The 27,929-nt window shown below is 52.6% G+C and overlaps 1 protein-coding gene across 2 annotated transcripts; it reads left to right on the top strand.

Moving 5' to 3' along the window:
- The first annotated feature begins 727 nt into the window (after positions 1-727).
- On the top strand, positions 728-27,509 carry CHAF1A (chromatin assembly factor 1 subunit A). 2 transcript variants are annotated; one of them, XM_081231481.1, is made up of 15 exons: positions 728-904; positions 3,387-3,437; positions 4,727-5,592; positions 11,775-11,831; positions 14,074-14,303; positions 14,451-14,511; positions 14,846-14,914; positions 17,354-17,580; positions 18,064-18,232; positions 18,391-18,471; positions 18,887-18,979; positions 19,719-19,971; positions 20,637-21,127; positions 26,360-26,456; positions 27,027-27,509. In XM_081231481.1, exons 1-15 carry the CDS (start codon positions 853-855, stop codon positions 27,125-27,127), a joined length of 2,898 nt encoding a protein of 965 aa, XP_081087607.1. In that variant the 5' UTR covers positions 728-852; the 3' UTR covers positions 27,128-27,509. The 2 variants fall into 2 exon arrangements, with proteins under 2 accessions (XP_081087607.1, XP_081087608.1); XM_081231482.1 differs by lacking the exon at positions 728-904 and adding an exon at positions 1,255-1,367.
- The last annotated feature ends 420 nt before the right edge of the window (positions 27,510-27,929 follow it).

Raw genomic sequence — 27,929 nt, 5'->3', positions numbered from 1 at the left:
TGTAATTGCTCCAAGAAAAAGAACAGTGTTGTTGTAGGAACTTCATCTTGTTGGGGGTTGGAGAGGAAAGGCTCCTCTGGGGTTTCAATCTAAGATCTGAAAGTTAGGTAGAAATCAACCAGGAAAAGAGCTGCGGAAAGAGTGTTCCAGGCGAGGAAACAGCATGTGCAAAACCCTGAGGATTAAACCAGAAATATCCATTTCATTCATTCCCTCTGAATATATTTACTGCCTCTCAAATGCTTCTGAAGCGATGCCCAGAGTTTATTTAATTAATTTTATTTTTATTGTTAATATAAAAATAATTTATAATTTTAAATTGCTATGGCTGTATTCGGCCTATGTCCCATTAGGATAAAAAAAAACTTGTCCAGCTCAATTGCAGCTTCAGGTTGTCACCGGCGCCCTACGTAAAGCGTTTCGTCATGACGTAGAGCCTGACCCTCCCTCCTCCCAGAGACATAGCCCACGAGCTCAGCCAATCACAGTGTCGGGCTCTCAACTTGACACCACCCACCGCCAATCGCAGGGCGCCTGCTCCCTGCCAACGACAGGCGGCCGAGAAGAAGCCCCGCCCACCGCGGGAATATCAATAGGGGAGCCATGGGAGCAATGGGAGCCTCGGCTCTCGCGAGGATGCTCCCGGAGCTCCCCTCTTCCCGAGGAGGACCGTCACGTGACCTGGCCTCACCCAATCCGCGCGTGGGCCGCGGGGGTCGCCGCGGTTCCCGCCAAATACGAGCGCGGCGGCCGCGGCAGCAGCGGCGCGGGCGGGAGGGCGAGCAGCAGCGGCCGCCTGAGCGGAGCCCGCGCCTCCGCCGCCTGAGGGGAGCTCGAGACGCCGCCGGGGCAATGCTGGAGGAGCCGGAGTGCGGGGCGCCGGGCGCCCGCGTAGCGGCCGCAGGTCGGTTCCGGCCCACGCCGAGGGGAAGGGGGGGCGCGGCGCGCGGCCTGTGCGGGCTGAGGCGGCGGTTTGGGGGCGGACGGGCCTCCCGGCCCCGGACCCGCTCCTCCCCGCCTGGCGTTCGGTCCGTGGAGCCGTTAGCAGTCCCGAGGAAGGGCCTTGCAGTCCGAAAGGCACCCTCCTTGACGTTATTGTTGCAGCCGCAACCATTTTTTTTCCGGCACTTTTGCGTCACTTTGTCCTTCCAGAGCGCTTTGCGGTGACGGGTGTGTGTGTGGCCAGGAGGGGAAGCTGAAGCCCAGGGAGGCGAAAGGGAGGGGTTTGCAGGTTACCGAGTGCGTTTGTGTCCCCTGGACAAGTTGGAACCTGCAGCGGCCCTGTGGCCGGGTGGGGAAACTGAGGTCCAGGGTCACACGGGCTTGGGGACCAGAAGAGCTGCGTCTGCGGGTCAGGGCCAGCCCAGGTAAGCGGCCCGGATGGTAGGGGTCTCGGGTTCTTGATGCTGCCGGATATGCATGGTGAAGACTTGTCTTTCTGCTTCCTGTGTCTTGGGAGGGGGCTTTCTGGCTCCTGGCAGGCCCCCCAAACGTGGGGTGGTGAACCAAGGAAGACCAGACGGCTTGTCTCCCCTGCTTGACTCCCATTTTACCACCAGCACTTGGCACAATGCGTGGCACATAGTAGGTGCCCAATAAAGATGGGTTGGTTGAATGAATTAAGGGTTGGTAGGGACATCAACTAGTCTAGTTCAGGGTTTTTCAACCTCAGCATTACTGACATTTGGGGCCATCCTGTACGCTGTAGGGTGTCGAGCAGCATCCCTGACCTCCACCCATTAGATCTCAGTAGCAACCTCTTCTTCCCAGTTGTGACAACCAAAAATGTATCCGAGGCATTGTCAAGGGGCCCCCTAGCTGAAAACCAGTGTGCTAATTGTTTCCAGACTTCGGGATTTCAAAGAGACATAGAATTCATATAAATAAAGTTGGGACTGATTGTCATTTGACCCATTAAGCATGTTTAATTTAAAAATTTTTAAAGCACCATCTGTTTTGACCATGCACCATAAAAGGGAAGGATGTTTTAATGCCAACTAAAATTATGAGGGATATAATCTCAGGATAAAGAGCAGTGGTAAGTTTATACAGAAGTATTTGTTAATTTGTATGTGTACCTTTGAACAATCTGAATCCCTGGATGGGATCCCGTTTTATGTCGACCTGAGGTTGCTTCTGGGCCCCGGGTCACCTCTGTTCCACTTGCATCAAAGCTGGTGACTCAGGGCCATGCCAATAAGGCCTTGTGGTTGTCCTAAAAATAAATTTAAGTGGCTAAAGATTATGTATCCTTCAGCTGATGGGGGGAAATCCATGTTTTTGGTAACTGAAAACTTGAGAATGATATCTTGAAATGGGTAGAAAGGAAATGTGAGTCCCTGGGTACTTTTCTTATATTCCAAGCTTGGAAGTGGGGAGAGCAGCTTCATCTAAGGGCAGCTGAGTTTTTTAAAAGGCCCTGATATGCTTTTAAAAAATACTCACTTGTATGTATCTTTTTTTAAAAAAAATGTGGATTGGCCAAAATAACTAAACTAGACTTTTCCAAGCCAGATCTAGCGGGTGTCAGCTTCTAAACTTATTCTAGCCATTTGAAGATATTTATCCAAAGATTTGGTTCTATTTATAGTCATTGCTGCATCAGCTTTGATATTGTTACGCTTTTTTTGAGATTTTTTGTGTGTGCGTGCAGGAAAACATTCTGCCTTATCACTTCTTGACAGCACTTGGCAAGCTTGAAATGCTTTAAGATGTATTACCTTCTATAAACTCTGTTTTGAAAGAAAATAAACCCTATTCTACTTTTACAGATTTGTTGGTGGGGAGGGGTTGGTTTGGAGGAGGATGATTTGGGCTTATATGAATGGTGAAATCAGTGATACAATGTTTTCTCTCATCTCTACTTTTACTCAGTCTTTTTTTCATTGTCCCTGTTACTGTGTTCATTGGTTTCCCACTATGTGCCAGGCCCTGAGCCCGTGCCACAGGTACAGTGTGGAACAAGTCTCCCTGCTGTCATAAAGCTGGCGTTCTTATGCGGGGGGGAGACATAAATAAACACAGAAGTCTCAGAGTGATATGCTCAAGGAAAATAAAACCAGCTGTGACGGTGTCCAGGGCAGAATTTCTCAACTCATTAACATTTTTGGGTCAGATAATTCTCTGTTGTGGGGCGCAGTCCTGTGTGTGGCAGGATATTTAGCAGTATCCCTGTCCCCTACCCACTAGATGCTGGTAGCACCCTCTCTCCAGTCATGACAGCCAGAAATGTCCTTAGACGTCACCAAATGTTCCTGGGGAGGTGGGATTAGGGGCGAAATCAGCCACACTGGACAACCACTTTGTACACAGTAGGTACTGCATGTGTGTTTGCTACTTCATTATTTCCAGCACTTAATAACTTATCCTTTGACACTTATTCACAGCCATGGATTGCAAAGACAGACCAGCTTTTCCAGTCAAGAAGTTAATACAAGGTAACTTTCTGGGAATGGGTTAAATATTTGTTCCTGGTTTATATCCTTCATTGTCCGCTCAATTATATTTTCCATTCCCCTTGAGCAGAGGCCATCTCTTGGGGTCCCCAGCAGAAGCCTCCAAGGGGCTGAAGGGGAGAAAACAGTTGCATCTTACAACTGGAAGCTGGGAAATCCGTTTCATTACACTGCTGTTGCCAGGAGCATATCCAGAGGTTGCTGCCCTTACAGTGGGATTTCTCTACTCCAGCACTATTGATATTTTGTAATGTTTTTGTCATGGGGGGCTGTCCTGTATACTGTGGAGAGTTTAGCAGCATTCCTAGCCTCGTCTCCCAAGTCGTGACAACCTTTAATGTCTCCAGACATGGCAGGCACAGCTGCCCCTGGTTGAACAGCGTTTTATAGGACGTGTCCCCAAATCCTTTCGTGTAAAAAGGGGGGTGGATTTACCTTTAGGCCAGGTTAGTGGCTGGACTGTATAAAAAAGGATGGTTTCTGGTTTTCAAAGCTTGGTTATCTGGTTCCCCTGTAGCAGTTTGCCTTCTCCTGTGTCAACTGATAGCAGGTTTGGTGTTGGTGGGAATCACATGAAGGGCAACCGTCTTCTGAGGTTAAAGAATTAGGGGCAAACTGTAGAATCCAAGGGCATGATAATTTTATAAACTGACCAAAACCAGGCTTGTTTGTTGAATCTATTAAATTAGAAAATAGTTAATAAGATGTTTGGGCATTTGAGTACATGTGGACTCCTTGGGAAGTCACTCACCTGAACTTCCTCACTCTCTTGAGGTGTTGCTGTGTATCTCTTGGGACCAGCCAGAAGGCTGGCATGCAGTGGGAGGGTACTTGTTTCATTGTCAAGAAAAGCTAACAGCTTGGGATGCTGGGAGCAGAACGAAGTCTTTCCGCAAATGGATCTATCTCTTTCGCTTTTCAGAGCCAGATGCACTTATCTTCAAACAAAATTTCCACCCATAATAAAAAACTTTGGAATTTGAACTGAATCTCAAACAGATCGGAAAGTGTCTTCTCCTTTGAAATTCTTGCAATGTCCTCGCTATGAAAGCTTGTCAGTTTTTTGTTTGTTTGTTTGTTGCTTTTGCTTTTAATTAGGATGTTGGAAAAGTACATAATGAGAAGATAACCCCTTTTTAAACTTTAGAAAGTCCCCCCACCCCCAAGCACAGCAAGGTCGATTACTCATTGAGCACGTGGAATATTAAAGCATTGATTGTCACTCTTCACACTCTCACTCAACAGACGGCCTCCTTCTCTTTTGGTTTCAGCTCGTCTGCCGTTCAAGCGCCTGAATCTTGTCCCAAAGGAGAAGACCGACGACGGGTTGGACGACATGGGGGGCGCTCAGGGTGCTCCTGTGCAGGGTCATGTCCCTGGTTTAGAGACCTCTTTGGACCACTTGGAGGACAGCTGTCACATGGGCTCCAACATAGATTTTAGGCCAAAACTTGTCAACGGGAAGGGCCCCTTAGATAACTTTTTAAGAAGTCAAGTCGAAACCAGTATTGGCCAGACTGTGGTCATAATCGGTTTGACAGAGGACTCAAGTGGCCCACCGGACGGCACCGTGGGCCACAATAAGCTAAATTCTGCAGCCTCTTCCTCCCAGGAGAGTGTAAACGGGGTCACAGACGAAGCTGGAGATGACAGGGGGCTGCCAACGGTCAGTCAGAAGGACGAGCTACTGTTTCCCGAAGAGGCCCTTTCAGACCTCCCGTGCAAAATGGAGGCAGGGGGTGCTGACTCAGGGGACGCGGAGAGGAGGGGACTCGCACAGAAGGGCTCGCCCCAAAGCTGCCCCGAGCTGACCAGTGGCCTGAGAACATGCTCAGAGAAGGACCAGGACGGCTGGAGTGGGGCCAGGGGCATCCTGTTCAAAGGGAAGGTGCCCGTGGTTGTCCTGCAGGATATCCTGGCTGCCAGACCCCAAGCCAAGTCTCCTCCTGCCACACCTCCGGGCCAGTCTGTGCCCTCCGAGAGCGAGACACTGGAGTCCAGCCCCGAAGAGGACTCTGTCCTGAGCCATTCGTCCCTGAGCTCCTCCTCTCCCACCAGCTCACCCGAGGGGCAGTCTGCGCCCGCCAAGCAGCACAGCAACCCTAGACCCCTCCCCGCCTCCACACCCGTCCGCAGAGTGAGTATCTCCCCCGAATCAGTGCCGTCGGAATCCAGAGGCTTCTGGGTACGGCCCCTCCCTCTTCACCCATGGACGCTGTGTCCCCCAGATGGCTAGTGGCCGAGCAAGTGGCGCCGGAGACCAAGTCCTGTGACTTTCCGGCATCGAAAGCCATTGGGGTGTTTGGTTGTGTGTACGTTGCGATATGCTGATGGATCCGTGAGTCGCCGGTGTGTCGGTGCCATCCTGGTAGCGCTGTTCACGTAATTAACGGTGCTGGTCACCTCAGCCACTTTAGTGACTAATGGGTGTAAGTGGGCAGCTGTGACCCTCGACTCAGCCTTTAGCTTCAGCTCCCTGCACACCTCCTGTTCCAACACAGACTCGTAGGGCCATTGCTGTCAGCAGTCAGTGAGCGTTGGTGGAGAGACCCCAAGCAGGAAGAATAAAACGGGCATTCTTTAGGGTCAGCTCTTGTCAGCGCGGCCTGCCTATCTTAAAAACCTCACCCAGAATGGCGAGAACAGGAGAGTCCTGGCACCATGTTTAAGGACCTGGACAGGTGACTTTGGAAATGCCTGTTTCTGTTACTGGCTTCCGAGCGGCACGGTGGCCGATGTCTCTGTTCTCACCTGTCCTTGAGGTCCTGTGGGTAAAACTGATAGAATCAGTCAAGAATACCAAAGCATGTTGAACAGTGTTCTTTGGTTTTTTTTTTGGTTTTGTAGCACTTGTGTTTGTTCACATCAGGCTCTCACATAAGATTGGATCCTGGGGTGGGTTGTTCATTTGCTAACTGTACCTGCTTAATCTGACCATAAACCACCAACCTCGATTGCTTTCTAAAATTCGATCTCTAAGGGACTATTTTTCTAGATGATTCCATTTCTTGTCTTTTACTCCCTTGAGGAGATTGGAGAATGGGAAAACGGCTTCCTCTTTAGGTACACAAAATATCAATCAAGAGCGGGGTTGTCTTTTTTCCTTCTAAGTTTCTAAATGTGGCAGACTGACATACTCATTTTTTAAACTTCCATCTGAGCTTTTACCTAGACTCAAAATCCGAGTTTGAGTCCCTTGCCGTCAGCCATCTTGTTCTGTTCTGTCCATCCAGTTGCTCAGAATCCTTCCAGACTGCTGCTTCTGCTTTGCAGAGCTACTTTGTCACATGACTCATGACAGCCAGTGAACCTGGAGAGCAGGACATGTACACATGTTTCCATTCTCCTTAACAGCTTCATTTTTTTTTTTAAGTTTGTTTTTATGCCCATAGCCAAGCCTGAGGACTGGGAAGCCATGCAATTGGGCCTTATCACAGAAGAGTGTTACATCTTGTCCGCTGGGGTGAGTGGCCATGCAACATCTGAGCACATGAAACCAAGTGTGCTGCGTTTAGGAAATCCTGCCTTTGAGACACTCAATCTGGGTCTGAACACAGGCTTGGAGTTTGTTTTGTTTTTTTTTTTGCGGTACGCGGGCCTCTCACTGTTGTGGCCTCTCCCATTACGGAGCACAGGCTCCGGACGCGCAGGCTCAGCGGCCATGGCTCACGGGCCCAGCCGCTCCGCGGCATGTGGGATCCTCCCGGACCAAGGCACAAACCCGTGTCCCCTGCCTCGGCAGGCGGACTCTCAACCACTGCGCCACCAGGGAAGCCCAGGCTTGGAGTTTTGAGATGTTCTAGAAGACAGTGTTACCACACAGCTTTGCAGATAATTCATACTGCAGGTGGCGAAGCCTTCAGGCCCCCCCACCCCAGCCACCCAGCCTGTGGCAGGAAATCGCCCCAGTCACCCACAGGATGGGAGTAGAACCCCGTGACTTTGGATGACAACACAGGTATGAGAGCGAAATGGAATGATCACCAGGAGGTGCCTGAGGGCCTGGCGGAGACAGCCCACCTTGAGCCTCACATACTCAGCTTTCCAGTTTAGCTCCTCACCTTTCGGGAGTGCTGGATTTCCTGGTTGGTTGGTTGGTTTCATGGTTGGTACCTGACTTTCACACCTTTCCCTGCTGTGGGCCCAAGTTTTTCCTGACCCCTGTGACTGTGGGGAATACTATTATTCTTCTGTTTTTCCTCTCTGTCTCCTCCTCCTCCTCTCCAGACTGTAGGCAGACACTTGTTGAAGGCTTACAGGTTGTTTCCTATTACCATGTCATGTGTGTGGTTTTTATTGGGCTCTGTTAGTTCTGGACTTGGAATCGTAAAATCTCTGCATTTGGAACCCCTAAGCATTTGCTGGTCCTCTATTTTGTGTGTGTGTGTGTGTGTGTGTGTGTCCTGAGAGAGCTTTGTTTCGTTTTTGTTTTTTAATTAATTTATTTATTTTTGGCTGCGTTGGGTCTTCGTTGCTGCGCGTGGGCTTTCTCTCCTTGTGGCGAGCAGGCTTCTCATCGCAGCGGCTTTTCTTGTTGCGGAGCACAGGCTCTAGGTGCTCTGGCTTCAGTAGTTGCAGCACATGGGCTCAGTAGTTGTGGCTCGTGGGCTCTGGAGTGCAGGCTCATTAGTTGTGGCACATGGGCTTAGTTGCTCCGTGGCATGTGGAATCTTCCTGACCAGGGATCGAACCTGTGTCCTCTGCATTGACAGGTGGATTTTTAACCACTGCACCACCAGGGAAGTCCCTGTTTTGTTTTTTAAAGTACTCCCAGGTATCTAGAGAGTCCGACTTTGAAAAACAATTTAGGAACACCTTTTTGAGATAATCCAGGGTCTCTTGATTAGCCAGAACGTGGCTATTTGTCATCAGAGCTTTTTACCACCTAGGATAGAACCATTTCTCCAGTTTGTTTGCAGTTAGATGTGTAATTCAGCCTACATTATTGATGACTCAAGAGTATTGTTCCATAAAGGATTGTGTGGATACGGTGGTGTTACTGGAATCTATGGCTTGCCTCTGTACGGACGCTGGAACTGTCTCCCAGGTAATTTAAATTATACAAGTATTAAATTCTCCATGTTTAAAAAAGATCACTGAAACATTGCAGCCCCCTTTGGCTTTTTTCTGTCCCCCAGGTTGCCACTATCTTCATCTTACATTTCTCTGAGTGGTGTGTATGTGAGAGATCCCTAGGAATAAACAGTATCATTTTTGTTTCTTTACATGGGCCATATAGTGTAAATATGTTTCTTTTTCATTCCAGGGTGTCTTAGCAATTTTTTTACATTGGGATGGGAAGATCTCTTTTTAACTGCTATATCATACGCTGATGGTCCTGTGATGGTGTGGATAAACTGCAGTTTGCATAGTCATTCTCCTTGATGGATATTTCTGTTGTCTCTAATTCTTGGCCTTGACAGACAATAGTTGTCATGAGCTTCCCTGAGTTGTTAAGTGGCTCACAGGAACGGGCGTGTCAGTTTTTGCCTGCTCTCAATCCCCACATGCCTGGACCAGTTAGGGTCGTGTCTCCCCTCCACCTGCTGTCCCTCCCCTGCTGTCAGGTTTCTAGCTGCTGAGGGGCCTGTCCACAGCCACCTCTCCTCCCCTCACTTACTGCTGCTTACTTGCTCTGGGCCTAGAAATTAGACCTCCTTATATATCACATCAGAGTGAGTGAGCCCTAGGATTCTCCCGAATAAAGTGCAGGAATTTTACCTCACAGACGTGGTTATAGCTGCCTTGAGTCTTTGGGGTAGTTGATGTGTGTGTTTCAACCTCATTGTGGAATCCTGGATCTTGTTTTTTGGTAGCTGAGTTCCAGGTTGGTAAAATGTGTGGCCTATATTTTGAGAGAGTTTTATAAATACTTGGGCCAAAGGTCAAGAAGATTAAAATTATATCAGTTCAGTAAGGTCTATCCGAGTGCCTGGTAAAGCAATAGAGATACTAGTTTTAAATAAAATCGTAACTGCTCTGGTTGTTGGATATCGTTAAGCCAGCTCTCGGTAGTCACGTCAACTCTCTCATTCCTGGACTCACAGCAAAGGGGAAGATTGTGAAAGGCACTGATTCTGCAGCTGAAATTCAACAAGTATGGGCAAGACCGAACAGATGCATCTTGCTCCCCAAACACCCTCATATAGCGGTCTGGCAGTCACGTTTGGTGCTACATTTTTTTTTTTTTTGCGGTATGCGGGCCTCTCACTGTTGTGGCCTCTTCCGCTGCGGAGCACAGGCTCCGGACGTGCAGGCTCAGCGGCCATGGCTCACAGGCCCAGCCGCTCCGTGGCGTGTGGGATCTTCCCGGACCGGGGCACGAACCCGTGTCCCCTGCATCGGCAGGCGGACTCTAAACCACTGCGCCACCAGGGAAGTCCTGGTGCTACCATCTTTGAACACAAAGGACAACGATATAGACACAGCACCTTACAAGTCCTGCTGTTAAATCCTTTCTTGTGGGGCTCAAGTCTGCAGGCTTGGCAGGCCAAGTGGATGCTGGAGAGGCAGATGCTTTTTTTTTTTTTTTTTGCGGTACGCGGGCCTCTCACTGTTTTGGCCTCTCCCGTTGCTGAGCACAGGCTCCAGACGCGCAGGCTCAGCAGCCATGGCTCACGGGCCCAGCCGCTCCACGGCATGTGGGATCCTCCCGGACCGGGACACGAACCCACGTCCCCTGTATCGGCAGGCGGACTCTCAACCACTGCGCCACCAGGGAAGCCCGGCAGATGCTTTTTCTTAAGCCCTTGGTAAGACAGCTTTGGCGTTTCTGTGGGCGCCTGCGCAGTGAGGTGGGATTGAGCGCTCTCCCGATCACATGGCTTTCACATGATGGTGCGCGGCCCTCTCCTGAGGGAAGGCTTGGTCCAGAAAGGACTCGGTGCATCCTGAGTAAGAAGGATGTCTTAAACTGTAGTTTTCTTCGGTAGGAAGTCTTAGGGCGAGGCTTTCCCAGATAGAGGAAGCACTGTTTTTACACAGTTTTGTTGGCATGTCAAGACAATTTCAAGAGAAATGGGCTTTTGGTTTTTCAGCTCGTCTCATTTTCTGGCTGCCTCCTCAAGTCTAAAATGAGCCCGGCTGGGTATTTCTTTCCAGTCTGAATTCTCCCCATTGGTCTTCCATGCAATGAATGGTCTGTTCGCTAGGATTCCCTGCTCTGGAGGTAGCTTAGGCCAGTAGCCTGGACTCCTTGTGCGTATTCCTACCTGGGACTGTTTAGCCAGCACGGCGAGGGAGTCCAGCCATGTGTCTTGGTCAGTCCTTGTAGCCCATGCTCAGTTTGAAGCAGAACGATAGAGAATGCTGTGCTCTAGAACACAGGGGTTCTAGACCAGATTACCACCTCTGGCCAGCTGACCTTTCTTCCTGGGCGTTTACTCTGTGTTCTAAGAAGCAGGGCTGTGCTGGGCAGGGGGTACAAACATGGGAATCCAGCCCGTACACGTGTCTTACTTGACTCACGGGGTGTTGATTTGTAGACATTACAGCAGACCTTGGAGATAACGTGGATTTGGTTCCAGACCCCCACAGTAAAGCGAGTAACACAATAAAGTGAGTCATGTGGATCTGTTGGTTGCCCGGTGCATATAAAAGTTATATTTACACTGTACTGTAGTCTATTTAGTGTGCAGTAGCATTATGTCTGAAAAAAGCACATACCTTAATTAAAAAATACTTCACTGCAAAAAACGCTGTTGTCTGAGCCTTCAGCAAGTCGCTATCTTTGCAATAGTAACATCAAAGGTCACTGACCACAGAATCCCATGACAAGTATAATAATGATGAAAAAGTCTGAAGTGTGAGAATTACCAAAATGTGACACAGAGACACAAAGGGAGCAAATGCTGTTGGGAAAATGGCATTGTGTTGGTGTGCCTGTACTCACACAGGAAATTTCCACTGTCAGCCTCTCTGGGGAGAAGCAGAAGGGGCAGCAGCAGTGCTGGGCTGCGTGCCTGTAAGACTCCGTCCTCTGTGGCCAGGGCGCCTCCTCTCCAGGTGCCTACAGGCCTACTACTCTGTGTCTCCCTGACACCAAGGGCCCTGGCTGTGGCTTCTTATTTCCAGCTTGGCCTCCTACGTTTTTTGGTTATCTGCCTCCCGGTCTCCCCTTTTATCCCCACATGTGTTGGAGTTTATGACCCAACTAAGAAGTTTTGGTTCTGTTTGCTGGAACTGGTTACCTGGAAAGGTTTTCACTGTTGTTGTTTTACATTGTTTCCTCCTTGCCCTCCCCAAGGACTGTGCGGTATGTTAAACGTGTTAAAGTGATAGAAACAACCCATGTTTACAGATCAATGTCTTTCCTTTCAGATAAGTAAGAAATTGGTCAAAGGCTCTGCAGAGAAGAACAAGATGAGACTGCAAAGAGTAAGACATGTCCCCTGAAATAGAAAGTTCCCCTGGTGCGCTTTTCGCAGTAAATAGGAAGCAAAGCCCTTTGCCCTTCTCTGGCCCGGTTTTCACTCTCCCCTGCTTGTTCTGAGCATTATTTTGATTCTTGCTTCATTTTGCATAACTGGGCCTCGTGCTTATAGGTTGCATCATTTTTAGGTTTGTTGAATCCTAAGGTTTTGCACGTAGGCTTTTCTAAGCTCTTATTATAATTAGTACTGACTGTCGTAATAGTTGGGCAGCCCCACTGTAGTTTAAAATTGCCTTAAAAAGAACCCAGTGGCTCTCCCTGCGCCCCAGCCTCCTACGCGTGTAGCTTGAAGTTCCATCCCTTCCCAGGCGCCATACCGTGATGGCCCCTACATCAGATGGGTGATTACTGTTTAGTGGTTGCCTGCTGAGTCTTCCATTCTGTTATCTGGAGGTCAGCACGTTTCACACCCAGCAGTGCAGGGGCCTTCTTCCTTACTGGATGAATTGCAGAGAAGGCCATGGACTTCTTCCCCGACCAGCTCACGGAAGGGGCGCTGATGACCCTTGGCTGTGCGCTTACCAGGCACTTGCTGTGCCGTCTGCCTTATGGCTGTGTTCGATTTTTGTGGGTCAGATTTTGATGGCTTTTTTAGAGTTTATCTCATTCTTCTTTGTAGTTTCAGAGATGGGCATCTGCGGGGCGGGAGTGGGGAGGGCCTGATTCCAGAAGCCCCCTGTCCTCGTAGTTAGCAGGGAGAGACTCCTCCTCACCACCCGGCACTCGCGGCTGGTCTCATTACTCAGTTACTCGATCCAGACCAGCCCCTTCTTCAGGTATCCCATGAGTCACGTGCGGAGGGTACCTGGCAAGGACTTTCTCAGATCTCTACCAGCATGCCTCCATGGCTCTTGTGAAGCGAGCAAAGGTTGATCAGGGCAGAGGGTAGGATATTCTCTAGGGACAAGGGCATGATCATAGGCCCATACCAAAAGCTGAGTTGTCGGGCTTCTGCCAAAGGTGAGAAGCCCATCTTTGGTGGTTCCTGTCCTTGAGAATTACCCTGCGCTATGTTAGAAGGTAATGCCCTTCAGTCTGGGAGGTGAAACTTGTTTAATACAAAATCAAAATTATATAATAACCCAGCGCCCCAGGCCACATACGAATTCTTCGGAATGAGGAACTGATGTGATTAAAGGAGATGTTCCCACTTTAAAGAGTATCCAAGAAAACTAGCTGTTTCCTCCTGCTGGTGATGAAACGGCACTGCTGTAGTCATAGAGATCACTCTGGGTCCTTTCTTAACACCTGACCTTTTCAGATGCCAAGAAATGTTTGTTCGTTTTGGTTTTTTGAGAAATGGTTTTAAAGATAGAATTTTTTCTTTTGAGAAATGGCTGTAAAGATTAGACAAAAATTTTTTTTGCTTTTATTTTTTAATGTGTTCTCATCTGTTTCCCACTGTTGTTTTTTGTTTTTGTTTTTTTAATATTTAATTAATTAGTTTATTTATTTGGTTGCGCCGGGTCTTAGTTGCAGCAGGCGGGCTCCTTAATTGTGGCATGTGAACTCTTAGTTGCGGCATGCATGTGGGATCTAGTTCCCTGACCAGGGATTGAACCCGGGTCCCCCGCATCGGGAGCGTGGAGTCTTATACACTGCACCACCAAGGAAGTCTCATTTCCCCCCGTTTTTAAGACTTGCTTGTCAGTTTCCCCCTCCTTGTCTCATCCTACTCTCCCATTTCAAGAGAAAGAAAAGAAACCCTATTGTGTGGAATAGTTTTGGGGGGATGGGAAGGAAAATGTTTTTGTTTTGAAGGTAGGGAGGCAAAACCTGTGGGTGTTTTTGTGTCTTTATTTCACCACAGCTTTCTGAGCAGATAAATGCAGTTCAGATCCAAGAGCAGGTACCCGGCGTAAGCAGCCTAGAGGTGCTTACTTAATCTTTTTTAATTAAGTAAAAATTGAACATCATCCCACGTTTGAAGATGGTGCCTTAAATGCATCTTACTTTGAATTGCCCAGAAGGTCCTGTGGCAGTCGGCTAACCCTCATCGCCTTTCTCATGACAGAAGGAAATGTAATGGACTGAAAAGCCCCCTCTTTGTAAGGACGCTGACCAGCAGGCTGCTCCCGGGGCTGGTTCCTTCGTGCCTGCCCTCCGCTTGCGCACGGCCGCCCCCGGACGCTGGCGCGGCCCTTCGTGGCATCCGTGGGGCTGAGCTGTGGACCGTCTCCCGTGCAGGATAAGGAGCGCCTGGGCAAGCAGCTGAAGCTCCGGGCCGAGAAGGAGGAGAAGGAGAAGCTGAGGGAGGAGGCCAAGCGGGCCAAGGAGGAGGCCAGAAAGAAGAGGGAGGAGGAGAAGGAGCTGAAGGAGAAGGAGCGGCGCGAGAAGCGGGAGAAGGACGAGAAGGAGAAGGCAGAGAAGCAGCGGCGCAAGGAGGAGCGGCGCAAGGAGCGCCAGGAGGCCCTGGAGTGCGTGCCCCGCCCCGCCCCGCCCCCTCTCCCTCCCTCCCCTCCCCCTCCCCCTCCCCATGCCCAGCCTCGTCCCTGTCCAGGGACGATGGCGGGGCGTGGGCCAGGCCTGTGCTGGTTGGTGAAACTGAGTTTGATGTCTCTTAGGGCTAAGCTGGAGGAGAAGCGGAAAAAGGAAGAGGAGAAACGGTTGAGAGAAGAAGAAAAGGTAGCATGTTCTCCCAGAACTTGCATCTTCCTGTGTGTTTGAGAAGCGGGGTCTTTTGCCTGACTACTGCTGGATATCGGATATCGTCCCAGAGGTAGTGGGAAGCGGGGTGGGGGCCCAAGAACTGACATGTGCCTGCTGGCTTGACATCCCGGTCCTTCTGCAGCTCTGACCTTTTGAGACTACCTGGTACCCGCTTGTGGGTTTTGAGAGCTAACATCAAAATAATGCTTTCAACCTAAAAATGCTTGGGGTTCAGTTCTAGGGGCTTTTGCATGTTTTAAAACAGTTCCTCTTCATTTCTTCCTCATCCTCCTCTTCTCTTACATTGCAGCGCATTAAAGCCGAGAAAGCAGAAATCACGAGGTTCTTTCAGAAACCAAAGACTCCACAGGCCCCCAAGGTGAGCAGCTGGCTTCCTTTCGCTTTACTTTTGGCCTTTGTCAGGCTGTTCCTTTTGAAAAATAAAAAGACGTCTTCTGACCCACTGGCTCTGCTTTCATCAAGAGGGGCCTCTGCTTGCCCAGGGAGCTTTGATCTCTGGTAGGGTCTGGAGGTTCGATACCTTGTCATTCACTGTGTGCTCAAAAAGGCAAAAAGTGGCATGTTTGCTAAAACTGCCAAGTGTTTAGAGGTTGCTTCATCAACAGTTTTGTGCTGGGAGCCGTGTGGGAAGGTGTAAGGGAGGAAGACCCGGTCCTCACCCTTGGAGATTTTCTGCTCAACATAGGAGACAAGGTTGAGCATAAAACATGTGGGATTCAGCACAGGATTCTGCTTCCCCATCTGCCATCCGGTCACCTTCTAGACCATCCTCTGCCTATGGAGACCCCAGACCTGCCTCCATGCTCCAGAGGTGTGACCCACCTCCTCTGATGCAAGGGTGTCCTTCCAGATCTTTCTCTGGGCGTGTGCATCCCTTCGTATATTTGTGTGCTTATGTAGGTAACAAATCATGAATTTATTATGTTAACGCTTTGTTCGCTTAGTCCTATCTTGGATTCTTGCCATGTTGGCCTCTCCATTCTTTTTTGTTGCTGCATAAAGTGTCGTGATGTGGGTGGCATCATCGTTGATATCCCCCTCCCCTGTTGATCCCCCCAAACGGTGCATGGATGTCACCAGCACACCTCTTGGGATGCGGACTTGCCACTATGTCTGGGGGACACAACATTGACAGAGTTGTATTTGTTATTGTCCAAGTGCCCTCCCAGCAGGAAATGCTGATGGACAGTCTCCCGTCCCCGCAGTGCGTCAAAATACGTCCTCTCCGCCTACTTACTGCCAGCACTGGATGTGACGAATTTTCTTATAACTGCCGACCTGTTGGGTGAAAAATACGTATCTTTGTTTCACTTCGTTTTTCCTTGATTCTCATTGCAGTTGAACATCTTTTCATGTTTGCTTGCCATTTTATTTCTTTTTCTGTGACTTGCCAGTTCTTGTTTCTTGCCCATGTTTCTATAGGATGGGCTTTTTCCCCTATCTCTGGCTCTTTATATAGTCTGGGTTTTCATTCTTGGTGGGATACACTACACATACTTCCTTCAGTCCATTCCTTCCCCCTTGACTTGTTGATGGTGTCTCGTTGTACAGAAATTTTTCGTTTTAATGTGAACATTTTTATTCTTTTATCGTAATTGGCTTTTGTTTCGAAAGCCTTATGTATCCTGTGGTTATAGACACGTTCTAATTTTTTCCAGGTTTTTTTTTTTTTTTAGCTTAAGTTTTGTTTTTTTATGTTTATTTAGTTCCTTAGCTTAGCTGGAATTCTTTGTGCCCGTGGATTGGGGCGTGGCCCTAGTATTTGCCCGTACGGATACCCAATGTTCCCAGCAGCTGTTAGTGAGGAGGACAGTCTGCTGGTTCTTGGCCTCGGCTGTGTGTTGGACTCACCAGGGAGCTTTAAAAATCACTGGAGCCTGGATCCCATCCCAGAGAATCTGATGGGCCTGGCTTGGGCATCAGGATTTTCAACAGTTCCCTGGGTGACCCTGCCATGCGACCCACAGTGAGGGTAGCTGGCCTCAGCTGTTGTTTTCTTGCTGGGGTGAAAGGCTGGCCTTCTTATACCCAACCACAGAGACGTACACGCTCCTCCTGACCCCCCATGTTGTCCTCACTTGCTGCCACCCTCGGGATCTGCTGACACAGACATTCATGATGCTGAAGGAGCTCCAAGAAGGGAACTCAAAGCTACCAGGGTTGGGAATTTCTGGAGGGTCAGTGGTTAAGACTCTGTGCTCCCAATGCAGGGGAAACAGGTTCCATCCTTGGTCAGGGAACTAAGATCCCACATACTGCCCGGCACAGCCAAAAAAAAAAACCTACCAGGGTTTACCGAGAAGGATTCTTAGGATACAGACACCCGTGTTTCAGGTTCACGTCAGGCTTCAGCTCTGTTTCGAATCATCTTGTAACAGTGTGGCGGGTCACTCTCCTAGGTCTCTGTTTGCTCATCAAGGTCTAATTATCTTAAAAAAAAAAAAAAAATCCAGTGAGATCCGTCCTTTTCAGGAGTACTGATCAGCGAGTTCTGACAATGTACAGGGCCCTGCAGCCACATCCGTCATCAAGATGTAGAGCATTTCCGTCCCCCGCTCCCTCCTTCCACCTCAGCCCTGGTGACTGCTGACACGGTCTCTGGCCCTGTAGTTTCGCCTTTTCCAGAAACCCACGTAAATGCCATCAAGCAGCGTGTGGCCTGTGCACGCGTCTCCTCTGACCTCCCAACCTGGACGACTCGAAAGCACCGGGCCTCGCGTCCAGCGGCTCCTCCTCACCGCTGCTGTGTGCGGGTCTGTCACAGTAGGGGTGCCATCATGCCCCTTCTCCATTTCAGACCCTGGCCGGTTCCTGTGGGAAGTTTGCCCCTTTTGAAATCAAAGAGCACATGGTCCTCGCCCCTCGCTGTCGGACCGCCTTCGACCAAGACCTCTGTGACCAGTTAGACCAGCTCCTCCGGCAGCAGAGTGGCGAATTCTCCTTCCTGAAAGATCTGAAAAGCCGGCAGCCCCTCAGGTCTGGACCCACCGTGGTTTGTAACCAGAACACAGAGCTTTTTAACAGGTTAGTGCCGGCGGAGACTGCCGTTTGCCCGTTGGTGATGTCAGAGAGCCCTGGGTGGCCCGGGCAGACCCCTGCGTTCTGGTCGCTCCTGTGTCCCGTGGCCTTGGTAGGTTCTCTCCCTCCCGGGCCTCAGGCCCCAGACTCGGCGGCTTCCCCTGAGCCTCTGGAGTCTCCTGGGTGCGGCGGGTTCGCAGAAAGCCCTGCTTTGGAGGGCGGGCTGTGTGTGCCGGCTTCCCGGCAGGGCAGGGACATTCCCCCACTCTTGCCATCTTACCCGTCACACGCCGCCTTGGTGCGTGCTGTGGGGCAGCTGCTGGACAGTCGGGCTTCTCCCTCTCCTCGCGCCACGCCCCTGGAGTAAACACTAGCCTGCCTTGGGGCAGGTGGGGCCGCCCGTCACGGCCCACCGCCCTGGGGGGAAGGCCGCTGGTGGTGGGCGGGCGCACCACAGAAGGGCCTCTGAGCGGGAGTCTCTCCCCTCAGCGACGTGGTGATCGTGGAGAGCAGCAAAGTGGACGGCGTCCCCGAAAGGAGGAGGTTTGGCAGGATGAAGCTGCTGCAGTTTTCCGAGAACCACCGGCCGGCCTACTGGGGGACGTGGAACAGGAAGACGACGGTCATCCACCCGAGGGACCCCTGGGCCCAGGACCGGGTGAGCGTGCGGGCAGCTGCTCCCGACCCTCTGTGCTTCCTTCCCAGTGTGCCTTTGTCACTGGGCTCTGGGAGCTCCCTGAGTGTTCTAGCCTTCGTGCTCTGCCTTCCCCTTCCGCCCTGAGGATGACAGTGACCACTGTGTGTTTGCCCCCTCAGAACCTCCTTGACTACGAGGTGGACAGCGACGAGGAGTGGGAGGAGGACGAGCCGGGGGAGTCCCTCTCCCACAGCGAAGGGGTGAGCGTGGCTGGGCTGCTTCCGGCTTCCGGGCGGGCTCCGTCACACACAGCGTCCGGGTTTACGGCTGTTCTGGGAAAACCTTACTGGGTGGCAGTAACCTGCCTGGCGGTGGACGGGGCAGCGTCCGCCCGCCTCTGGACGGGCCCGCCTGCTTGCTGCCTCCCCAAGGGGCCCGCCGCTCCCGCTGCTTTACATCTGGGCCTTGCTTATCTGTGTCCTGCCTGACCCCCACCCCCGCTGGAGCACAGTGGGGCTGGGTAATGGGATTTTGGCTGATCCCTCAGGGTGTGCATAGGAATGAGACTGGAAGCAGTAGGAGGCTCTTTCTTTCTTAGACGTTCACAGGTTAAAATTTTACGTGAAGCATGTGTTGTTTCCACACATCATGAACGTACTTTTTTCTCTTCTTGAGGATGACGATGATGAGGTGGGAGAGGATGAGGATGAGGATGATGGTTTCTTCGTGCCCCATGGGTACCTGTCTGAGGATGAAGGAGTAACCGAGGTGAGGGGTGAACGGGGAGGGAACGGGTCCAGAGCTTGGTGGCTGCCGACCTGGGGGTGGTGACATAGGTCTCAGCCCACCCCCACGGCCGATTCCGCGTGGACCTCGCTCCCCACAGCCTCAGAGCCTCAGCACTCCCGCCCCCCCAGCTTTCTCAGTTCTGCCAGATGGTGGGACTGTTGAGGGAGCCATTTCTAGGGCTCCGAAGGCCTGCCGGGTTGTGGTGTTTGGGTAGTGGGGAAGCTGACAGGGCTGATGCCACTGCGGGAGTGACTTGTCTCAGAGCCAGACTTGCAGGGCCTGTGTTCTTCGTACGTTTCCAGCCAACGAGGCAGACAGGTCTCGTTGGGCCCGCAGTGTATCTGCCTTAGACAGTGGCACCAGTCTGGGGTGGGAGAGGGCCGGGCATGGTGATTTCAGCTTCAGGATCACATGTTAACCAGAAAACCCACAGTGGCATTAAGAGGCTTACTGGCGAGGTAATAAAAAACACCTGTGACTATCCGGGGATGGCCAGAGGGGGCAGATGCACCTAAGGCACCAAATGGGGGAAAGTGCCAGTTATTGCTCAGTCCGAAAATGCTCTCTGCCTGTTTCATCACCCGTCGGGGCTTGGAAGCTGGGTGGGCGCTGTTCCTCGCTGGCCTGCCCCTGCACGTGCTCTCACTGCCCTAGAGGCTGGGATCATGGGTGCCGGGGAGGGGGACCCTGAGCAAGCGTCTGCTCTCTAACCTGCAAGGAGTGTGCCGACCCGGAGAACCACAAGGTTCGCCAGAAACTGAAGGCCAAGGAGTGGGACGAGTTTCTGGCCAAGGGGAAGAGGTTCCGCATCCTCCAGCCCGTGAAGATCGGCTGTGTCTGGGCGGCCGACAGGGATAGCAGAGCTGACCTGAAGGTGCTGCAGCAGTTCACAGCCTGCCTGCTGGAGACTGCGCCCCCCGAGGAAGAGCAGACGCCCAAGGCCTCCAAGAGAGAGAAGAGGGACCAGCAGAGTGAGTGCCGGGGACGGGTGGGGACGGAGGGCTCGGGCTCCCACCTCCTCCAGGCCCAGGGAGTTCCAGGCCTGGGGCAGGCAGGAGACTTCCTAGGCACGTGGCATGGTAATTCAGAAGTTCTTAAAAAAAAATAGCCAAAGCCAGCGCTTGTTGAGCACATGTGTGCTTTCTGTGACACTCACGGGAGCAGCACGGGGCAGCCACTTCAGTCGTCCCGTTTGCCCAACCAGCACACACATCCCTAGCTCTTCAAAGCGGGGGAGGGCCTGCTACCCAGGAGAACATGAGGACTGTTACTAAGGAAACAGGCACATGAAGTGAGACATGACAGTTTTATCCCAACGAGTCCTGCCTCCTGGGGCTTGGGCCTCTCAGAATCTCTTCTGGAGCAAGTTCATGTGTCTTAAGTCCACCCATAAAAAGCCACCCGCACTAAACCTATCATGGTTGGTCATTTCATGATGTCAGTAAGCATTTTACTGCTCACCTTAAACTTACATGGTGCCGTGTGTTGATTATATCGCAATAAAACCAGAAGGGAAAAAAAGGCCACCCGAAGCTGACCGTGTTTCTCGGCCTCGGTGACAGATTGGGGAACCCAGGTGCCACGTTTATCCCATCCCGCCCCGAGTCTCATCCACGCGTCCCCCCCTCCCTGCCAGTCTTGGCCCAGCTGCTCCCGCTGCTGCACGGGAACGTGAATGGCAGCAAGGTGATCATCCGGGAGTTCCAGGAGTGCTGCCGCCGAGGACTGCTCAGCAAGGACGCCGGCAGCCCTGAGCTCAGCGCCGCCAGCCCCCCGAGCCCTGGCCCTTCCCGCCCACAGACCCCCACCGCCGGCGAGGACACCGCCGTTCCCTCCAAGGCCAGGCTCAAGCGGATTATTTCTGAGAACTCGGTATATGAGAAGAGACCCGACTACAGGATGTGCTGGTACGTCCACCCACAGGTGCTAAAGAGCTTTGCCCAGGAGCACCTGCCCGTGCCCTGCCAGTGGAGTTACGTCACCACAGTGCCCTCGGCCACCAGGGAGGACAGTGGCAGCATCCCCGCCGCAGGGCCCAGCCAGGGGACGCCTGTCTCGCTCAAGAGGAAGTCGGTGGGCAGCATGTGCATCACCCAGTTCATGAAGAAGCGCCGGCATGACGGGCAGGTGAGACCCCGCAGCAGCTTTGTTATCTTTAACAATCTTTCTTTTTAGAGCAGTTTTCGATTTACAGCAAAATTGAGGTGACAAAACTGACCAAAATTGAGGGGAAGGTACAGAGATTTCCCGTGTGCCTCCTGCCCCTGCCATGCACAGCCTCCCCCCCAGTATCAGCGTCCCCAGCCAGAGCTGTGCTCTGGGCAGTTGCAACTAATGAACCTACATGGACACGTCACTGTCACTGAGACTTTGTGGTTTACTAGCGTTCACTCTTGGTGCTGTGCATCCTGTGGGTTTGGACAGATGTATGAGGACTTGTATCCAGCATTACAGTGTCATACAGAATAGCGTCACTGCCCTAAAAACCCCCACGATACACCTATTCATCCTTCCCTCCCTCCAACCCCTGGCAGCCACTCATCCGTTTAGTGTTTCCATGGGCTTCTTTCACTTAGTCGTGTGCCTTTAAACTTCTTCCCTGTGTTTTCATGGCTTGAGAACTCATTTCTTTTTAGTGCTGAATAATGTTCCATGTCGTGGCTTTTATTTAGTTTTGGCACTCAGTTAACACAGTTACTAAGCACTTGCTGTGCACTAGGTACCCTGCTAGGCCTTGTAGACAGTGGTGAGCAAAACACCATCTAATGGGAGACACAGATGGGGGTCGGTGGAGCGGACAGTCAGCCACGTGATTGCAGCCTGACAGCGCGTGGAGGAGGAAGCACGTGGCCCCGTGGGGACATGTGTTGCGAGGGGCCTGCCCTTGCCTGGTGGTGGGCAGGCTTCCTGAGAGACGCTGGTCCCCAGAGTGAAGTCTCCAGTGCTGCCTGGACACCCAGAGGCTGGGGCCCGAGCCTCGGCCTGGGTCCACTTTTGATTGTTCTTTCTCTTACTGGAATGTGGGCGTGAATGAGTCTGTTCTTGTAGCTACTCTTACTGGAAACCTGTGGTGTGAGCACTGGGTCCTCACTTTTTTCTTTTCTAAAGATAGATTTTATTCCTTTTATTTACTTTTGGCTGCGTTGGGTCTTTGTTGCTGCACGTGGGCTTTCTCTAGTTGCGGCGAGCGGGGGCTACTTTTTGTTGCGGTGCGCAGGCTTCTTAGCATGGTGGCTCCTCTTGTTGCGGAGCACGGGCTCTAGGCACGCGACCTCAGTAGTTGTGGCACGTGGGCTCAGTAGTTGTGGCACGTGGGCTCAGTAGTTGTGGCTCACGGGCTCAGTAGTTGTGGCTCACGGGCTCTAGAGCGCAGGCTCAGTAGTTGTGGCTCATGGGCTTAGTTGCTCTGCGGCATGTGGGATCTTCCCGGACCAGGACTCAAACCTGTGTCCCCTGCATTGGCAGGTGGATCCCTAACCACTGCGCCACCAGGGAAGCCTCTAATTTTTAAAAAATCTTATTTTTGGCTGTGTTTTGGGTCTTTGTTGCTGCACGTGGGCTTTCTCTAGTCGTGGTGAGCGGGGGCTGCTCTTTGTTGCGGCATAAGGGCTTCTCATTGCGGTGGCTTCTCTTGTTACGGAGCACAGGCATGCAGGCTGCAGTAGTTGTGGCGTGCAGGCTCAGTAGTTATGGTTCGCGGGCTCTAGAGCGCAGGCTTAGTAGTTGTGGTGCACGGGCTTAGTTGCTCCGCGGCATGTGGGATCTTCCTGGACCAGGGCTCGAACCCGTGTCCCCTGCATTGGCAGGCGGATTCTTAAGCACTGCGCCACCAGGGAAGCCCACCAGGTCCTCACTTGAGGCAGGCATCTCACAGACCTAGAGATGTGGGGAGACTTGATTTTACGAGGAGGAGCTGGGTCTTCCGCTCACACCCCGGGCTCTCCTCGGGGGTGCTGCCACTCCAGGAGCTGCTGCTGAAGGCTGGGTGGTGACGGAGACAGAGGGGAGCCGGCGTCCGCGTCCGCCCCCACCCCCGCCCCCTGCTCCTCTGCTGTTAGTTAGTGTGTGGCCATCAGGGTGAGGAGGCCGGGGGCGGGGTGGGGGGGCAACGGCTCCTGGAGTGACGTGTAGCCTTCTCCCTGCGGCCCACAGACCAATGAGGTCTTGGGTGCGACGTAAACCTGCTTCCTAAACTGTCACAGCAAGAGGGACCGTCAGAACCGTCCGGTGTGGTAATGCCGGCTGTTCCTGCCACTCTCCAGCCCCTGTCCCTGTGAGGCCTGTGGACACAGCTTGGTACTGGGGGAGCCCACCTGGTGAGGAGTTGGGGGCCCCAGCCCCACAAACACTTCCCTCCCTGGGCCTCGACCCAAGGCAATCTGTTATGTGTTCAAGCCGCAGAGCCTTTTCACGGTCGATGTCATTAGCCAGACAATCTTAGCAGGACCGCGAGTGTGACTGCTCTGGTTGAAACTGGCCAGAGAGCCCATTTGAAAGGGGCTGGGTCTGGAAGACCTCCTTAGTGTCCTTATCCAAGCAGTGTGCGTGGGCTCCTGTCCCCGTCAGCCCTCCCTTAGATTCTCGCGAGAGACACAGCTGTCTTCCTGAGCCCCTCTCTGCTCTTCCTCTCCTGGTGTGGCCGTCCCCACGCGTGTACATTGCCTGTGTTTCTCTACGTGGAAAACGACTGTTTAGCCCTTATTACTTTCCTCACGCCAGGCACTTGACGTGGATTCTTACGTTTCATTGGTGCTTCGTTGTTTACTGAGCTACCAGGAACGAGAAAATGCTCCCACATAGACTGGGTGCCCCTCCCCAAGTGAGAGGGGTTGATTCATGAGAGTCAGTGACGCCTTTCATCCCACGAGACACACGTGAACAGCAGTCAGTGCGGCTTCTCCCCGTTCACAGTTCTTGAAGAGGCTCTGCGGTATGGCGGGGACTCACGGAAGGCTTCACAGCCGGTGGTTCTGGGTGTGCTGGGCCCAGCGGTTCTGATTCAGTGGGTGTGGGGTAGGTGCTAAAGTCTGCAGTTTAAAAGCCCCTTCTCAGGGAATCCTGTGGGAAGGACCCCGGACCACAGCGTGGGCCAGCACAATGGGTGCATCCTGGGAAGGGAAGCTCAGAGCACCGGCTGTTCAGGGCAGTGGGGAGTCATCCCCGCTGCTCCTTTGAGTGCTCGAGGTGGGACACCCTGCTTGTGACAGCACTTGGTCCCCTGGGACTGTGCAGGCCTCAGGTATAAAGCCCCCTGCGTCACCTTAAACTCATGGGAGTTTGTCTCCAGCAACAAGAAGTCCGGAGCTTGTGAACATTGTCGTCCGGGGCCAGGCACCTCCTGTCGCGCTCCCTCCTGCTTTAGTTTGTGGCCTTGTCTTCATGGTGGCAGAACGGCTGCTGTGCCTCCAGCCAGCAAGACGAGGATGGCCAAGCCCACCCTGGGAAGGATTCCCGTTTGGCTGGAGGGGTGGCAGACTTCCACCTTATCTTTCTGGCTGGAATGCTCTGGCATAGCCACCCCAGCTGCAAGAGAGGCTGGTTCAATGAGACGTTGACCGACAAAATGCTGGTTGATTTGGAAGGGTGGGTGGGAGGATAGCTCTGGGTGTGCGTTGAGCAGGGCCTGTGCTGCATGGTGCCAGCATAAAGTGGGAGCCACGGATGGAAGTTTCTGAGGTCGGGATTGGAGGAGGCCTGGGAGCATGGGAATGCTTCCCCTTGCGTTTTGGTAAAGCCACTAACTGATCCTTCCACACGCTTGGGGGTAATTGTTGCTAAACTGTAAATGCATATGAATAGTTTAGCTTGGGTTGGGCTTTTTCAATTTGTGGGAATTCTAAAATCTTTTCATTTAGAGTCCAAAGTAGCCATGCTACCTTATGGGTTTACAAGGTACCATGATCTAGTGAATCGAACAGGCTGAGGTCAGGTGCCAGTTATGCCACCAAGTGTGTGTGCGGCCCCACGGCAGCTCAACCCTTCGGCCTTGGTCTTATTTTTACATGGGCAGGGGCGGCATTTGCCCTTTCCAGTCTCCATGTTCTGTGGTTCAGTGTCTTCCTACTCCAGAGGCTCACTTTCCGGCGCTGCACCCTCCCCTGCAGTAGTGACAGCAGCGTGGCGAGCTGTCCCGTGGCCCTCAGCACAGCAGGACTCAGAGCGCCGTCCTGAACCCTCACTTCAGAGACTTGAAACCTGTCGCGTGCCTGCGGGGCTGTGGGCGGTGGTTCCTCCGAGAATTCCTCATTCGTCTGCACTTGGCTTCCTGTCTGGAGGGCCCAGGGGCTGGGGAGAGCTCCAAGAGACACATCTGTCCCATTGCTCACCCAACCCAAACCAGTACCTCCAGGGCAGCGCGGGGGAGAGCTGCGCTGTCTGTTCGTCTTGGCCAGTCAGCTCTCTTGAAACAGGTAGCTGGAAACTGCCTACAGCGTCCCCAGAGGTGCCCCTGCCTGCCTGGGGCCATTCCTGCCTCGGTGGCTCCCAGCCCGAGGAGCCCAGCGTGGAGCTTTTACACTAGCACTGAGGGGGCTGCGAGCTTGAGCCCCGTCTGCCGGCCAGGCTGGAGGACCGTGGGCAAGGCGGACAGCCCCGGTGTGCTGTCGTCCCTTTTCCAGGCAAACGGAGACTTCTGTAGCAGAGGAACTCCAGGAGTGTTTTGAGAAATAGCCTCCCCGCGGAAGTAGCCCCAACTCCACCGCCTCTGCTGGCTCTTTGTTCATGTACAGAGTGCGAGCCGCGTGTGGATGGGTGATGTATAAAATCGGTCCTGTTACTTTCCACAGTCTGTCTCTCTGTCCCCTCTGGTGGAAGCCAATGAAAACAGCCTGGGAATCTCACTGTAAATCCTACCCTCCATACAGCCTTCCCACCCCTCCCAACCCCTGTCCACAGAGGGCAGATGGTGTCCTCACAGGCAGAACTGGTTGGAGCCTCAGTCAGAGGGAGAGAGTTACCAAGCATCAGGCAGAGGGGATGAAGCTGTGGGGCAGCGAAGAAAACACTGACCAACTAACTTCTCAGCCACTTAGTCCAAATAATAATTCAGAGAAAGTGTGTGCTTTATCCATCTCTCTTTCAAACCAAACCGGAAACCCAGAGTTCTAATTCAAAAACAATAAACAAATTATTTTTGTAATCAGGTAAATAACGATGGGGGTAGTTTTCAGAAATCTGAACATAATTAGTTCATTTGAGAGAACTCCCCCAAAGTTTCCTTGGATCATAACCCGTCAAACAGACTCCTCAAATTTTGTTGCCAAGATGGGCAGAGGAGGTCAGGAGTAGGGAAGCGGGTGGCGGGAGGGGTCACACCGTCCGTCTGCTGCTGCTGACGGCCGTGCACCTTTGTCTGTTCAGGTCGGAGCTGGGGACCTGGACGGCTTCCAGGCGGACACAGAGGAGGAGGAGGAGGAGGAAGGCGACTGTGTGATCATGGACATCTCGGATGTTGGGGGTGAGAAGGGTCCCAAACCCTCCTCTTTTCCTTCAGGCTGGCAGGAAAGGGAAGAACGGTTACGGTCACTCTCCCGCTCGCCTCTTGACTAACGGGGACTGAGTGAGGAGGCCCTGGAAGGCACTGGGCGGGCCGGTCTGATGGTGACGCAGGCAGTAGGCTCCAGCCCAGGCCCTGGGCCGCCTGCCCTGGTCTGAAAGCTGCATTTAGGAAACCAGAGACCTGAAGGTTGGTGGTAATGAGCCGTGTCAGGGAGGGAGGGTCCGGGGTGGGGCGCCGGCACTGGTGAGGGGCAGCCTCTGAACTAAGCTTCCCAGGGGCAGTGAGCCCCAGGCCGGCCATCCTCGGCAGCATGAGCTCCAGCAAGCCACAGGGCCTTGCTGCCCACTTTCCTCATCTTTGCCACGGGCTTCCCCTGCTCTGGAAGGTCAAGGGTAAAGCCGCTGGAAAGTGCCACGGAAGCACACGGGCTTGAGGTGGACGCAGCCCAAGCTCTAGTGAGGAGCGGGCAGCCTGCCCGGCCCCACAGCGGACACGGCGGCTGAGGCTCCTCCCTCTCTTGCTTTGCAGACATCCAGGCCCCGTGTGGAACAACTCCTGGAGCTGGGGGGTCTGTGGGAATGGACACCAGTGAGAGCCTCGTGGCCTCCAGCTCGCTCGGCCCCTCCTGAGCGCCCCGACTGGCCCGTGTATGTACGTAGAATGGTTAGGGTATTTTCAATGCCACTCAGATACTTGAAAGTCCTGATTCCTGTGTAAAGAGCACTTTGTCCTGCTTCGCAGACCTCCCTGGAAGTTTGGAAAGTTTTATATAGGATGCTTGATTAGTTCTTCTTGATATTTGTAAAAATTTCCCCCCCAAAGCTGCATATTATTCTGTCCCTTAATAAAGCATTATTGTGGTGTGATGACCTGCCCGGGGGAAGCCTGGTTGTGCTCTCCGGACCCCTGGCAGGCACTGTGATGCGATGCTTGTAAATGAATTGAAGCCCCTCGGGTGCGGCGTGGCACCTGGACCTGACATGGATGTGTATAAACTATTGTCTAGCCTGACCTAGCATGTCTGTCGATTTTTTCAAACACGTCACTTCTGTGAGTGGTGCGTCCATTGCCCTGGGCCCGAGCCCAGCGCTCTGTGCCGTCGGGTGTCCGCTCCCCACCCCGCTGCCCCTTCTCCGCCACGCATAGACTTGTGGCATGTGTATAAAGCTTTACGCTTTGCAAAAGTGCCGTCCCACCTCTTTGTTGTGAAATCCTCAACCTCCCCACTGACCTAGTTCAAGGTGAGGGCTTCTCGGCAGGTGGCTTACGCCGGTTAATCCCTCCTGCCCCTCGGGTAGGCGAGCAGAGGTATTCCCAGCCTCCAGGAGCTGAATCCTGGCTTCCAGAACCGACCGCTGGGTCAGGCCACCCCTCGGGAGTGTTGAAGCTGAGCAGCGTGGAGCCAGCCACGGCGCCTGCTGAGCCCTGGCC

Source organism: Mesoplodon bidens, assembly GCF_964165515.1.
Source record: "Mesoplodon bidens genome assembly, chromosome: 4".
In the NCBI taxonomy this organism is placed as follows: Eukaryota; Metazoa; Chordata; class Mammalia; order Artiodactyla; family Ziphiidae; genus Mesoplodon; species Mesoplodon bidens.
Note: the sequence above shows the minus strand (reverse complement) of the source record. Positions and strands in the feature narration are given on the sequence as shown.